This window comes from Doryrhamphus excisus, linkage group LG2 (genome assembly GCF_037039965.1).
Source record: "Doryrhamphus excisus strain RoL-2023G ecotype Guam linkage group LG2, RoL_Dexc_Guam_v1.1, whole genome shotgun sequence".
NCBI classification, from domain to species: Eukaryota; Metazoa; Chordata; class Actinopteri; order Syngnathiformes; family Syngnathidae; genus Doryrhamphus; species Doryrhamphus excisus.
The window spans coordinates 9,759,906-9,775,424 of record NC_136358.1 but is presented as its reverse complement, the minus strand read 5'-3'; the positions used below and the strand labels follow the sequence as shown (position 1 = coordinate 9,775,424).

Here is a 15,519-nt window from a genome sequence, read left to right as displayed (position 1 = left end):
GCGGAAAGTCACGTGGTACAGCCCGGAAAGGAGATTCTCCTTGTGCTCCGATTGTCCCAAGGCGCTTTCCGTCATTGACTTCGACTAGCCAATCAGAGCTCAGTACCTGCCTCGTTGGTCCCGCCTTTATACCGTGTCGCTGTCGCATTTCTTTTCTTTAGCGTCGAACAAACAAAAACCGTTATAACCGGTGAAGTGTATTTTATCACATCAGCATAACATTAAATTAGCAAGGAAACTGCGCTCCTTGATAAAAAAATATTCGATGCACGATGGATGAACCTGCTCCACAAAGCCCGTGAATCAGGCCGTCTTTTATTTGATTCTTCTAACCAGTAGCAGTAGTTTTACCCTATCGTTATTTTACGGTTCACTCCAGTCGATGATGCTTAAGCATGTCGGGGAATCAGTACAAAGGCCACGAAGTCAGCTGCTGCATCAAATACTTCATTTTTGGATTCAACATCCTCTTTTGGGTAAGACTGGATGGGAGCCTCCTAACAAGGTCGACATTTTGTTTGCGTTTGCTTTTAAATATCATTTCAACCATTTGTAATGCCTCATAATCCTCCTGCTGTGGATGCTAGCAGCTGCTAATCGGCTTCTTGGTGCTCGGTGCCTTCAATGTCAGCCTTCCACTCAACATAAACACACATCTAGGGGTCATTATTTCACATGAGCAAAGCTTTGTGTTGACGGTCACTGTGCAAGGACATCGCAACGTGGAGCTAGCTTTAAATGCAAAGTATAGGCTTTTAGTCAACAGTATTGGTCATAACAGTCAGATGTTATTGAATGTAATCTTCCTAATGGCATGCTTCTTTATTCTCCATTTCCTTGTTGTCATGGTGATATGATGTTTAACATGTATGCAGAGGGTTGATATCTTTTGGTATCTCCCGGACCTCCATGTAGATGTAGATTGGTATCTTTCCCTGCTCCATCACGTCTGGTGCGTTCAAGGCCATGTCAACGTTGGGTTCGGTCAGATTCTCAGGAGAGTGGACGTTTATACATTTAGCTTCTTTTCCGCCTGAGCAGTGCAGTTTGGACTTCCAGGTGTGGTGGTGTTTGTCCCGTACGGTGGGACTCACCAACATCAACAAAACAACTAGGGTTGCAGCTATCCCATAGTTTAGTCATTCAGTATTCTACTCAACAGTTTGTCCATGAATGAATCGTGGGGGAAACATAATTTTGCTTGGTTAAAGAGCAATAATACATCCACTTAATAATTAACAAACATTTGGGTTGTTGTTTTTTTGTACTCCGGGTACTCAAAGTATTGAAATAATGGTTGCAGCCCTAGTCATGTTAGATTTGGAACATTTTACAAACCAAGTAGTACCTTTATTCTCCCTGTTAACCTCCTGAGAAGTGTATGATGGTGTATAATGGTATATGGTGGTGCATGATGATTTATAATGATGTATGGTGGTCTATGATGATGTACGATGGTGCATGATGATGTATGATTATGTATAATGATGTATGGTGGTGCATGATGATGTATGATGGTGCATGATGATGTATGGTGTATGATCATGTATGATGGTGCATGATGATGTATGATGGTGCATGATGATGTATGATGATGTATAATGATGTATGGTGGTGCATGATGATGTATGGTGGTCTATGATGATATATGGCTTTGTATGATGATGTATAATGGTGTATTATGATGTGGTAGTGTATGATGATGTATAATTATGTATGGTGATGTATGACAGTGTATAATGACGTATTTTGATCTATGATGGTGTATGATGGTGCATGATGATGTATGGTGGTCTATGATGGTGTGTGGTGGTGTATGGTGGTGTATGATGTAATGGTTTAATTTCATTTGAACATGCATCAGATTACAATTGAATGCATCACATAATCAGTTCACAGTTCCACATGTCCAAAAGGAGTAGGAAGAAGCAAAGCTTATTAAATCCTACCCCTCCATCTGGTACTTTTACAATCAGTAACTGTTACATTTGTTCACTTCCTGCCTTTCTGATATAATTTAAATATTTACTTTTTAAAATTAATTTGTATTTATTTATTTATTGTCACGTAACGAAGTACAAGGTGATATGACCATACAATGACATAATGGGTACCATAGCAACTGTCAATATAGTGATATAAACAGGGCTCTACGTTAAAAACAAAAATGACTTGCCCATGGTGAATCCTTAAGGTGAGAACTACTTGCCCGAACTTGCCCCATGTAAAATGAAAAGACTGCCATAATTATATCATCTCATTTTTGTGGCATCACATAAGAATCTCAAAACAAGATGAAATGATTATCATTTCTTGTGGTTGTTTTCCTAAATAGATCATGACGTTGCATGGAAATCTGGATTGCCAAGAGACTTCTAGGCACTTTGCCTCGATAAATAAAAAGTACATTAATGATTGAATAAACATTGTGCTTAAAAAAAAATAGTGGAGATGTATGTTAACATGGCATGCCATACTACCTTACACATCGTAGTCGTAGTAAGCAGTGATATTTATAAGTTGTGCACCACAATGAAACATTATTGAATAGACACATTTGTGTACTAGTAAGGTGTTTTTAATCCAGAAAAAAAAAGCTCAATGGTCAAACAATAATTTGTGAAGCAAAGGTGAAATGGAAGCGCTAGATTTTGTAGCTTGTGCAAAATCAGCACTTGGTATTGGATCTAATGGGTGGTGTTTCATTGTGACCACTTCAAATTGTCACAGCAATGTGATTCACTCACCTGTGCCATCCTTTGATTTGCTGCCGCTAATAAAATACTTGTTTAGGAGGCACTGTTTCATTACTTTTTGCTCTTTTCCTTCACAAGATGTTGAAGAATTAGACGATGTTGGCAGGGACGCCATGATAGATGTTTTCATAGTCAAACGATCGCTGATTAATTGATCGCGAACAAGAACGGGTGTGGGTAAAACACGGACTGTAGACCGCCTGAATTATTTTGTCTTTCTCCTTGTTATCTTTTTTTGATGATGGTATGACTGTCCTGTAATTCTTTATATATCTTTTTCAAATCTGTCACATAAATCACATTAGGATTTGAACGTGCTTTTCCATCTTCTGCCCCGTTTTATCCAACCTCAGAGCCACCTTTTGCACTTCATCCCTGTTTTTCCCGTACCTTTTTGTCAATGTGATCCATCCTCCGGGTTTTGTAATCCACCTTAAATAGCAGCCTTGATAGCAGCTCTTGTATGCTACTGATGTATGATGATGGTGTATGATAATGTATTGTAGTGTATGGTGATGTATGATGGTGTATTTTTCAGCTGCTGGGGATGGCCTTGGTTGGCATTGGATTGTGGGCATGGAGTGAGAAGGTGAGTTGTATCACTTTTATTTACATCTATCTATATTTGGCTTGTCTTATGAATGAAATACTTGATGGTTCTCCTAAATATATGTTGAGTAAATCCCTTGTTTACCAGTGCAAATGTATTCCAGACCCAAGATTTTCCAAAAAGTAGGATTCTTCTTGATAAATACAACATGTTTATGGTTATGGCATTGTTTACAACCTTCTAAATAAAACTTTTAACCTTATTAGAGCCTGTCAGACATGAAATAACACCCCTATAGTCACGTTTACTCTGCTATTAGCCAATATAGTAGACATAATAGGTGTAAATAGGCTATTTAAGATGAAAGACTTGTACTGCTGTGTGTTTCCATAAGTTTGTTGTGGTGTTGGACAGGAAGTGACTAATTGACGTTTAGCTTGCCGTGGGTTACAGACAGTAAGCAACAGTAGTCAATGTTATGATTATTATGATGATATTTATATAGAACACTATAATGTGTGTTAGTTATGCCTTCTATTTGTATTTTTGCCATTTTCATGTTTGAAAATGCTACCTTTAGGTACAGGAAGTAGGCCTGGCATGAAATGATGTGAATCATTAAAGAAAAGTCATAATAACATATGAACAATTCTGAATAATAAGGAAACCTGAGTGTCGTCATTGTTTGATTTGGATGTTTCTGTGTCTTCCAGGGGGTTCTATCCAACATTTCATCCATTACTGACCTGGGGGGTCTGGACCCGGTGTGGCTCTTCATGGTGGTGGGGGGGGTCATGTTCATCCTGGGTTTTGCAGGATGCATCGGAGCGCTGCGGGAAAACACCTTCCTGCTCAAATTTGTATGTGTCCCTCAGCTTTCAATGAGCAACACCCAACACACGTCGTGTTGACATTCCGCTCACTTTCTTTCCCGCAGTTTTCCGTCTTTCTGGGGATCATCTTCTTCCTGGAGTTGACCACGGGGGTGCTGGCCTTCGTCTTCAAGGACTGGATCAAGGACCAGCTCAACTTGTTCATCAACAACAACATCCGGGCGTACCGTGACGACATCGACCTGCAGAATCTCATTGATTTCACGCAAGAATACGTAAGCGCCACGCATCATCGTCATGCATGTTTGATCCTAAAAACACCCACCTGTAGCCTGGATTCTTCCTCTTAATTGCCCTAATATGACATATGATAAAATACTCATAATAAATATCCTCGTCAATTACAAAATAAAATGAGATTTTTCTCAGAAATTGCTACGTTATTCTCATTATAGTTTTTTTCTTATTCTTCATTATTCACCTAATATGCGTTTTTTTCACATAAATTTGTGTCTTTATTCTCAAATTTATGACTTTACTCTGGAAATATGTTTTTTGTTTTTTTGTATGTATGGCTATTCTGGAAATATTAATATGTTTTTTCTCATAAATTTCCGATTTTATTCTGGAACGGTCATGTTTTTTATTGTAAATTGATGGCTATTCAGGAAATATAAAAAAATATTTCTCAAACTTTATTCTAAAATTATCAAACATTTTTCTCATGAATTTACAAGTTAATCCTATTTTTCATAAATCGAGGAAAAAAATATTCTCCAAATATTACAAGTTTTTTTTCTTGTAAATGGACGACTATTCTAGATAATATGACATTTCTTCCTGAAATATGTTTTTGTTGGAAATGTTTGGCTATTCTGGAAATATTAAAAAATTCTTTCTCAAACTTATGACTTTATTCTAAAAATATCAAATAATTTTCTCATAAATTTCCAAGTTTATGCTATTTTTTCATAAATTATGAGAAAAAATATTCTCAAAATAGTTTTTTGTCATGTAAATGGACAACTATTCTAGAAATATGACATTTTGTCCTCATAATTTACAATTGTATTCATATTATTTGAATACATTTACAAGTTTTGTCTGGTGAATGTATGGTAATGGTTTTATTTCATTTGAACATGCATCAGATTACAATTGAGTGCATCACATAATCAGTTCACAGTTCCACATGTCCAAAAGGAGTAGGAAGAAACAAAGCTTATTAAATCCTACCCCTCCATCTGGTACTTTTACAATCAGTAACTGTTACATTTGATCACTTCCTGCTTTCCTAATATAATGTAAGTATTTATTTATTTGTTTGTTTAGTATGGCGTTATTCTGGAAATATTAGTTTAAATATTGAGTTTTTTTCTCAGACTTACAATTCCATTCTTAAAATATTACATTTTTTCCCCCCATAAATGTATTAATTATAATTATTTTACATAAATGTTTATTTTTTGGAAATCTCATAATACTCCAAGTTTTTCTGGTACTTTTGTCTTGCACATTATGAGTTTTTTGTCACAAGTTTGCGTCTTTTTTCTCATAAATTAGTTTTTTTGTCATACATTTACGACTTCCTTCTCAAAACCTGAGATGACATTTTCCCTCAAGGTGGCGTTAGTACTCGGTGGTAAGAAGGTCACATCCAGGTTGGATGAGTGGGTGAAAAGGATGGCATACGTAAGGCACACCTACCAGCTGTGGACAGATGCGCAGACAGAACCCCGTGACACGCCAAAAGTGTAGAAGAAGAAAGAAGGCATGTCGTCTTCCACTGTACACACGGAAATGTTTACACACAAGAATCTGAGGTGTGTAGTAGTGTATGCGTCTGCTCCACGTGTAGGCCAAAGAGGGCGGCTAGGTTTTGTTGCAATCATGCTAATAGCAGCTCCGTAGGTTGCCATTGTTGTTTCATGTGCATTCTTCTGGTCCTGTGACGGGGCGGAGACGTCATGGTTTTCTACACGGCAATACAAGATTTCTCAGGGTGTGTCAGGGCACCCAGCACACAGTTGACGTGTGGACGGAAACCAGAAATCTTAAAATAATTTGCCGTTTCCACCTGAGAACATTCATGTGTGGACAACCCATCAGTTTTTCTTCCATCTTCAAATAGCTAATATTCATCATGAATATTCATATATTATTCATGTTTTTTCTTCTTCAGTGGGAGTGCTGCGGTGCCTTTGGCGCCGACGACTGGAACCTCAACATCTACTTCAACTGCACCGATGGAAACCCCAGTCGGGAAAAGTGCGGCGTTCCGTTTTCCTGCTGCACCAAGGACCCGGCGGTGAGTACAAAATCCACTGCATGCGACAAAAACTCGATGGCCTTTTAGTGATACTGACTAACTGTTTTTGTGTAGGAGGACGTAATAAACACTCAGTGTGGATACGACATACGAGCAAAATCGGTACGTACCCTGTAATTGTGTACAAAAGTGTTAGCTCGTTAGCCTAGCAGCACTGTATCAGAACAACATTTACTAGTTGGGATACTACAACTCTGACCATGAAAAATTATTCTGATATTATAGCTAAATGGCAAGAGGTATATCATGCATTGTCAAGATTATTCTAGCACAATACTGCGTTCCACTTTGCAATCATTTTTCTGCAGATATTGAGTTGAACACTATGACAATTAGGCATGCCACGTACGTACAGCAAGCCGCAGGCCATGCACAGTCATGACTATTGCCGTATATCATATCAATCCCTGTGATTTTTAACCCATTTTGAGTCAAAATTGGTAAATGTTTCATTTTTTTCATTTGTAACAGAAACCAGCATATCATACATTGTCAAGATTTTTGTAGCATCATACTGTGTTAATTTGCCCACAGATCTTGAGTCAAGTTTTTTTCCGAGTGGCCAACAGCATACCACGTGCAGCATGCCACACACTGTCGTGACTATTCTCATATAATACTATAAATAGCTTGTCGTCGCCATTTTTTACATTTGAATTGTGTGATTTTTAACACTTTTTCAGTCAAAATCAAATTTGACTTTTTCATTTTTATCAGCAAACAGCATATCATGCATTGTCAAGATTAATCTAGCGTATTACTGCATTCCTGTGCCATTCTGTATGCCCACCGTTTTTTTTTTTTTTTTTTTTTACATCCTGTGTTTGTGTGGGATGCTGCCAAATAATGTACAATGTATCCAATGGACAGGACTCAGAGCAGAAGGACCACATCAACGTGAAAGGCTGCGTGCCGCAGTTTGAGAAGTGGCTCCAGGACAACCTCACCTTGGTAGCCGGGATATTCATTGGCGTTGCTTTGCTCCAGGTGTGTATTGCTAGCTAGCAACACGGCTACAGACACTTGGTGACTAAAATTTGAGACATTACAGGTAAAAAAAAAAGTAAAAGTAGGCGTCCCGCATGGAGTTGACAAGGGATGCAATTTGTCCCTTTTTACCAAAACTAGTCACTAGCCACGTTTACATGAGGAGTTTTTCCTCTTTCTGAATGGAATCTTTCCGAATGACATTTCCGAAAACGATAGTATACATGGAAAGGAATATTCCAATCTCATGTCTACATGCACCGGCTTCCCCGAGTTTTTCTACCACTTGTTGGAATAACTCCATATTGCCAGGTTTTCATCCGTCCAGCCTTGAACTTTAGTTCGGATCAAAAACAAACTTTCCGCAGCAGTCCAGTGCCAATTGCTCGCCTCCATTTTTAAAACTGAAGAATGTCTGGAGCTGCGTGTTACGTCATATCTGAGCATGCGCTGAAAGAACTTAAACAGGAAAAGATCAAATTCAATCTTGCTAACATTTTATAATTAAACTCGGGACATGTTTTATATAGATATATATTTTCTTTTTTAATAAAACTGGACTTGTGAATGGCGTATAGAAGGGTTTAGATTCTGATCCACAGATGGCGCTAATACACATGAAAGCTGCTTGCCAACCGCCAATAAACAACAGAAGAAGAAAAACACCACGAAGATGAACGCACCCTGACAACTTTCCGTTTGAGCGGGTACAAGATACCTCAATCGGATTGGGGAAAGGAATATTCCACCCCTGTGAATCCGATTACAGTAAAGTCTCGTTATATCGATATTGGTTATAACGAATTACTACTTATTACGATACTATTTTCATTTCCCGGCAAATTTCTAGTTTTTTATGATATAATTAGTTCCGTTAGTACGATACCCGGTTATTATGATAATCCGGTTACTACGATGTCTGCTTATATCGATACAAAAGCAGCTTAAATCAATCTTTGCTTAAGGATTTCAATACCAAAAAAGAACACGGCGAACGGCTGCTTCCAGTCAACTTTATTTTTCACACTTCCACCACCAGAGAGCAGCACACACACCGATTCCCGCACATCCTGGTTCACAGGTCATGCTCAACCCGCCCCACATAGCTGGCCAAACACATGCCTGCAACAGAAGAACCAACTGACATAGCATACACACCTATTCCAACGAAGACACAAGCGTACAAATACATGTATTTAATTGTGTTGTATTCAGATATCTTTTTATCGCTTGCAATAATCACTGTTTTTCATATGTACATGCTGGCGTTCGTGGTTTCTCTCGTGTGTATAGATTCTATACAAGCATACAACATTTTTTAATGTCACGCCGCGATCGACCAGTACCGACTTAATGAGCACCCCTGTTCTATACTATAGAACAATGTCGAGTGCATTATTGCCCACTTTTAATGCAGTTCGGCGCAGGATCGGATATATCGACAGTCCGGTTATATCAATATTTTTTCCGACTCCCGACAATATCGATATAACGAGACTTTACTGTATATGTTCATTCGGATTGTCACTTTTCTTTCGGGATGAGGTGTATACAAAGGTTCAATTCTTTCCGTGTGAGCAAATAAACCGAAAGCAATTGGAATATTTGGGTCCATGTATACGTGGCTAGTAAGGGTAAAGTCAATTAAGGACCAAGTGTGTGATCAGTGTCATTGCCTATGCTATGGAAAGACGGGTTCATTTATCTGAAACAGAGTAGAAATGACAGGAAATGTTCATGTTTAGTTTGCAATTCCATTTCGGTGTGTGTGCCCCTAACATTCCTAATATTTGAAGCCACAGGCCATTGTGCTTGTGGTAAAACAGATTTAGTCTGGAGACTTTATTCTCCTAAATTAATTTTTTTCTTGTAATTTTACTTGTTCTCTTAAATTTATGACTTTATTCTGGAAATCTCATTTTATTATTTTTTCAATGTGGCCCCTATGCTGCATAGTACAGTAGGAACCTTGGTTAGTGTCAGGTCAGACTCTAACCGAAACAAGTGTTAACCAACTCGATTTTCCCCCAGAAAGCCAAAAAATGTTAACACAAAACATGTTTTTATAGTTTTACAATTCTAGTTAGACATATAAGCATATAAATATATAGCATATTAGCATATAAATAAATACAGTAAATGATGAATGCCACAGTAAAATGGACATTTAACACCATCAACCCAAAATGGAATGTAAAAGTCATGTCATTCGTCATGTGTTTGCATTTACAAATGTCTCATGCATTTAAAACTATAGTTACAAAATGACCAAAAAAACATGCTAAACGGGGCAGATGCTAACCGAGCTTTCATTGTTGTTTTAGTTAACGGGCCATTTATTTACAGACTTGTGTTTAATTTGGCAGATCTTTGGGATTTGTTTGGCACAAAACCTGGTGAGCGACATCGAAGCCGTGCGGGCAAGCTGGTAAGAAGATCATCATCATGATTTATCACGATAGCGTAACGATTTTTAACATATTTTAAACATTTTAAACATATTTAAAGCTATATTACAATTGAGCGTGTCGATTTTCTGCTGATGAGTTGAATAGTTGAATAGCTAGCTTTGATTATGCTTTGTCATGAGTGAACATCTCTAAAGCTGGATATTTTTAATCCAAATTTGGCATTTGGGAGCTATTCCTGGTTGTATTAAACCGCTTTCGGTTGTGTGCTACGTTTACATAGAATCAGTTTTTTGCGAAATTCTTTGCATTTGAACGAGTTTTGATGATAATGTCGTTACTCCATCAGGGTGCCCCCTACACTTTGTGTGCGGCGACTCCCACCGCACTCGAGCAAGAAAGGGTACTATGTGTGAGACACCGTACGTGGGTAGCTAGCTGCTGGTTTGGTTGCGTGCGGTGTTTGTAGTGTTGTAGTAATATTTAGCTCTTGGACATGAGTAGGAGTGGTGGTAGCGCTAGCATCAGTGCTAATGTTCAGAGGTGAAGTGAAATATCACAATATCTGTGACGATAAAGTATTAATATGCCATAGATAGAGAAGTTGTGCAAAAATTTATATAAAACTTAAAAATAAAATGAGGCAAGATAGACATAAGAATATAGAACAGATAAATGCAGCACAGATTTTGGTGTTAAAAAACTGCATAGCTTGGGGGAGGAATGATCTGCTTAGTCTTTCAGTGGAGCGGGACAGTGATAGTAATCAGCTGATAGTCATTTGTTAAATATTTCAGTGGAGCGGGACAGAGATAGTAATCTGCTGATAGTCATTTGTTAAATATTTCAGTGGAGCAGGACAGTGATAGTAATCTGATGAAAGTCATCTGCTAAATATTTCAGTGGAGTGGGACAGTGATAGTAATTTGCTGATAGTCATCTGCCAAGTCTTGTAGTGGAGCGGGACAGTGATTAGATTAGATATACCTTTATTCGTCCCTCAGTTTGTTAAAAAGCTGTATTACTTGGGGGAGGAATGATCTGCCAAGTCTTTCAGTGGAGCGGGACAGGGATAGTAATCTGCTGATAGTCATCTGCTAAATATTTCAGTGGAGCGGGACAGTGATAGTAATCTGCTGATAGTCATCTGCTAAGTCTTGCAGTGGAGCGGGACAGTGATTCGTTTAGATATAACTTTATTCATCCCTCAGTGGGGAAATTTACAGTAAGATGGTAATCTGCTTAGTCTTTTAGTGGAGCGGGACAGTGATAGTAATCTGCTGATAGTCACCTGCCAAGTCTTTCGGTGGAGCGGGACAGTGATAGTAATCTGCTGATAGTCACCTGCCAAGTCTTTTAGTGGAGCGGGACAGTGATAGTAATCTGCTGATGGTCACCTGCCAAGTCTTTCAGTGGAGCGGGACAGTGATAGTAATCTGCTGATAGTCACCTGCCAAGTCTTTCGGTGGAGCGGGACAGTGATAGAAATCTGCTGATAGTCATCTGCTAAATATTTCAGTGGAGCGGGACAGTGATAGTAATCTGCCACTGTGAAACTGCTCTTCTGTCAGGATTTTATTGTCTAATATGGGTGTTACAGCTTGGACGTTGTGTTCTGTTAGCACTAGCATTTGTGTTTACGTAGTTTGACGGTCAAATAGTGGACTTCAATGTTGGGATTTGCAATGTTTACTAATATTTCTGTCTTTTCTTTTCTAGTTTCTTTACCTAATGATGAAACAGGACTTTAATTTAACAGGTAAGCCATCTGTTTATTTTTTAGCTATGATAGCACAACTTTGTACATTTTTGTTGATTTCAATAACCATAAAAAGGTAATTCAAGTTTGTTTGTTTTTGGTTTAGTGTATTTTTGTGAAGTTGGCTGCTGGTCTTGAGGCCTCCATGAGGACGTCAAAAGTGGGCCGAAGGACTCCACTGTTCACCCACACCACTACGTGTATGTTTCTTGAAATATTCACGGTGATCGGAATGGATCACGATGCACTACACACCGATTGTAACATGTTTTGATAGCTAGTTTTTCCATGTAATGATTGACATTTATTAAAAAAAAGTAGCATAGTTGTGTTTTTCTGCATTGCATTGTTGATGAAATATTGTGGTTTTTTTCCCCCCACTCGTTAGACAGTCCAGCAGTTTAGCGACAAAACCTGAACACCATGCTCGTTTGTTGTGCTGACCAACTACGGTCTTCAGTGTTTACGTGAAATCGGTAACTGACAAATTCACAAATCATGATTAAGACCATATTTACAAAAGTCGGTCAACACATTCCCATTTCAGAGGCTGTAGGAAAGGGAGTGGGGGCCATTTACAGTTTATTGGCTTTTGCCACATTTTAAACAACAGTAAAAATGGGGGCGGAGTAGTAATTTTGCAAGACTAAAAATATGTTGGGAATGTCACAATAAGAAAAAAATGAGAAATTTATAAAAGTTGAAATATTATGAGATCTGTTATTAAATATATAGCAATGAAGCATGAAAGTGAAATAGGCTGTTCATCAACGGTTGGAGCGCACAGCCTTCAAGGCAAAATGTTGGTAAAAATGTGCCCTGAATGTGAGTGTCATTCTTCTGCCTCGGATGGCTTCAAACGTTACTGGCATGACAAGGAGATGCCACCTGAGATGTTTTCCATCATCCTTCAATGGAACGATGGAGCTTCAGTTCGTGCGGGGGCGTCAAACGGCAGACTGCTATGTCGCGATGTTGCAGGGGGCTTTTTAAATACTTGACAAAGGACTTCTTCCGGAGGAATAAGCTGCCTACAGCTACTCATCTCTCCTTTTTCCACCTTTTATTTCTATTTTAGGACGACTTTGGTCTGAAACAATTGATGAGCTGATGAACAGTTTTTCCACTTTAAAGCTTCTTTGCAGTAAGTCAGGAGTCGACGCATCTCGAGGTTCGGTATATTTTGGTCTGTCTGCAGGGCATCAGTGAAGCTTACAAGCGTGGTCAAGGGTTTAAAAGCCAAAAATGCGTACGCGTTGGCGGGTTTGTAAATGTTATTTCCTCCACACATGCCCACATTGCACATTTTATTCCCATCACAAAAGAAGTCAATGAAATAGTATTTGGACAAAATGCTTATTAATATTGTTTTTATTCTTTACGTTACAAAACTATTAAAAATATGTAAATAACCACAGGTGTCCTGATTATTTTTATTTATTTTTTTTATGGGAACATTTCATTAAAACGTGATTCAGTTTATATGTAGCTGTGCCCTTACCATTACGCTAACTATGACTAGCCAAGGATTTCTTAGTATTTCTCATTGAAACATTGTCAATTCCTCCTCCGGCCCCCCTACATACACTTGAATAGAACTTGGCACGCATGTATTTTTTTTTTTGTTCATAATGTTAAATAATGTAAAGATTGCATCGTATCTTATGTTTTGCACCGTTTTTTTGGTTGTTAACCTTTGGCTAGATCAGTATGTTCCGCAAAAAATGCTATTTATGTCACTTATTGTTGCATTGATAAAAACATTTGAGTGGTTTGGAAATAAAATGTGTTTTTCAAACATTATTTCTTTTTATGTTTGTTTGGGTTTTTTTTTTTGGTGATGGGGCTCATGATCTTGTGAAATGGTTGGAGCCGTTGGTAGCTAGCAGTTTTGCTTTTTGGTGAAAAAAGCAAAATTTGTTATGACTTTTTTTTCTTGTACATTATTACTTTGCATATTACTTGATTTTCAGACATTTTTTAACACTACGTGGTCACGGGCAAAAGATGGACTTGTGTGCCTTGAGTAAAGCTAATATTACTATTTTTTACTCGTAAAATTACACCTTTTTTCTTGTCAATTTTACGACTTTATTTTTGCAAATGTACAACTTTTCTCGTACATTTATAACCATGTAAATTTACAACTTTCTTCATTTCAAATTTTTTTTCTCATAAAATGTTTTGCTAATGCTTTAATTAAATTTACAATTTTTGTCTTGTAAATATACGACTGCAATCATGCGAAATTGCCAAATTTTTTGGCTTTATTCATAGAAATGTATGACTTCAATTCATGATTTTTTCATACATTTACGTATTCACTGAAATGTGACTTTTTTTCTCATTTAGGACTTTTTCCCCTAATTTACAACTTTGTATTTTTATTCTACTTTATTTAATTTGATTTAAAATTTTTGTCTTGTTAATTTACAACTTTATTTATGTAAATATACCCTAAATTTATGACTTTATTCACGTGAATTTGACTTTTTATCCACATGGACCCTAACACTGAAAAATGACGCAACAAAGGCTAGTTATGATATTTTTAATGATCTGCTATGCGAGTTACAATCCTGCAAATGTACAACTTTTCTCTTATTTGGAACATTTACAACCAACGAGTAATAGTATTTCATGGTAGTATTACTATGGATGCATCTCATGTCACTGATAAATAACCATTGATAAAAACAAACTACTGTATTTGACCGTTGCTTACTTACCTGTTGGATATCATACACGGACGATATCTTGCCTTTTTTTTGGCCATTCAAATTCCACAAAAATATAATTAGGTCTTATCTTAAGCTGAAACACGACATCTTGTCCCCGACATTTCTTGTATTTCCTCAAATAGCGGCCTGTCATGGCCGACATGCACGACATGGAATTGTACTGCCAAAAAAAATCTATTTTTGCTGTCGTATTTCTCCAAAGAAAGTCACACCAGGACAAACGTGACATGAATTAGGTGATATTGAAAAGAATCCCTAGCAGACGCCTGTCCTCTGTGTTGCGGCTGCCACGTGAGGTCATACGCCAAGCAGACACGACCAATCAAACTCCCGATAAATCAGTCGTTTGGCTTCGACAAAGCAAAAAGGACCATGCACAGTGCCATATTTAATGTGGAGACACAACGAGGCAGGTCATCCATGGCGCCTCAATCACCAAGATGGCGTCACGGCTATGGCGGTCTATGTTGCATTGCATGCACGAGTAGAGAGACCCTTCAACACTAATAAATAAACCTTGTGATTATGGCTTTCAGTGTGGTGGTCCTATAGCTCCTAATGAAGTTATCATCGTCATCTACATGAAATATCAAAGTGTCTGTCTGGTTGGCAGTTAATGCAACATGGTACCTTGGCACACGACCACGACGACGACGACGACGACGACGGGGTGGAGGGGAGGGGGTTACAAGGTGATTTGGGTGCAGGCATCGCTATGGGGTGGAGCCCGGCTAGCATTTTAGCTCTGGGCGGTTAGCCGCTGCTCGGTGAGCGAGGCCTGGTGCGACACAGTCTTGTTTTCATGGGAGCGGAGCTTGGAGACCACATCGATAAACGCCCGGCTCTGGACTTCTTTGTGGAGAGGTTCTGGGAAGAAGAACAAAACCAGTGTTTGTGATTGATCCAAGAGGAGACTGAGGGCAGTCAAGTAGAGACTGTGGACCATGCTAATGCTAGCATTGACATGTGTTTGGTTTTGATATTTATCCAAGAGGAGACTGAGGGCGACTCTGGTTTCCTCCCACATTCCAAAAACATGCTAGGTTAATTGGTGACTCCAAATTGTCCATAAGTATGAATGTGAGTGTGAATGGTTGTTTGTCTATATGTACCCTGTGATTGGGCGTACCCCGCCTCTCACCAAGACAGCTGGGAT

General features: G+C 38.3%; 2 protein-coding genes across 4 annotated transcripts in view; one reads left to right on the top strand and one right to left on the bottom strand.

Annotated features, from left to right (window-relative positions):
* Positions 1-92: 92 nt before the first annotated feature.
* tspan5a (tetraspanin 5a) lies at positions 93-13,425 on the top strand. Of its 2 annotated transcripts, XM_078797376.1 has the most exons (11): positions 93-476; positions 3,295-3,345; positions 4,020-4,166; positions 4,244-4,414; positions 6,322-6,447; positions 6,523-6,570; positions 7,339-7,455; positions 9,822-9,883; positions 10,213-10,285; positions 11,583-11,622; positions 11,729-13,425. In XM_078797376.1, exons 1-9 carry the CDS (start codon positions 396-398, stop codon positions 10,277-10,279), a joined length of 870 nt encoding a protein of 289 aa, XP_078653502.1. In that variant the 5' UTR covers positions 93-395; the 3' UTR covers positions 10,280-10,285; positions 11,583-11,622; positions 11,729-13,425. The 2 variants fall into 2 exon arrangements, with proteins under 2 accessions (XP_078653502.1, XP_057922968.1); XM_058066985.2 differs by lacking the exon at positions 10,213-10,285 and having other exon boundaries at positions 98-476.
* Positions 13,054-15,519, bottom strand: part of rap1gds1 (RAP1, GTP-GDP dissociation stimulator 1) — a 15,718-nt gene continuing 13,252 nt past the window's right edge. For both annotated transcript variants that reach the window (XM_058066982.2, XM_058066983.2), the window contains one exon: positions 13,054-15,230. In XM_058066982.2, the coding sequence (XP_057922965.1) occupies positions 15,103-15,230 (128 nt within the window). In that variant the 3' untranslated portion in view covers positions 13,054-15,102. The remainder of the gene's footprint in view (positions 15,231-15,519) is intronic.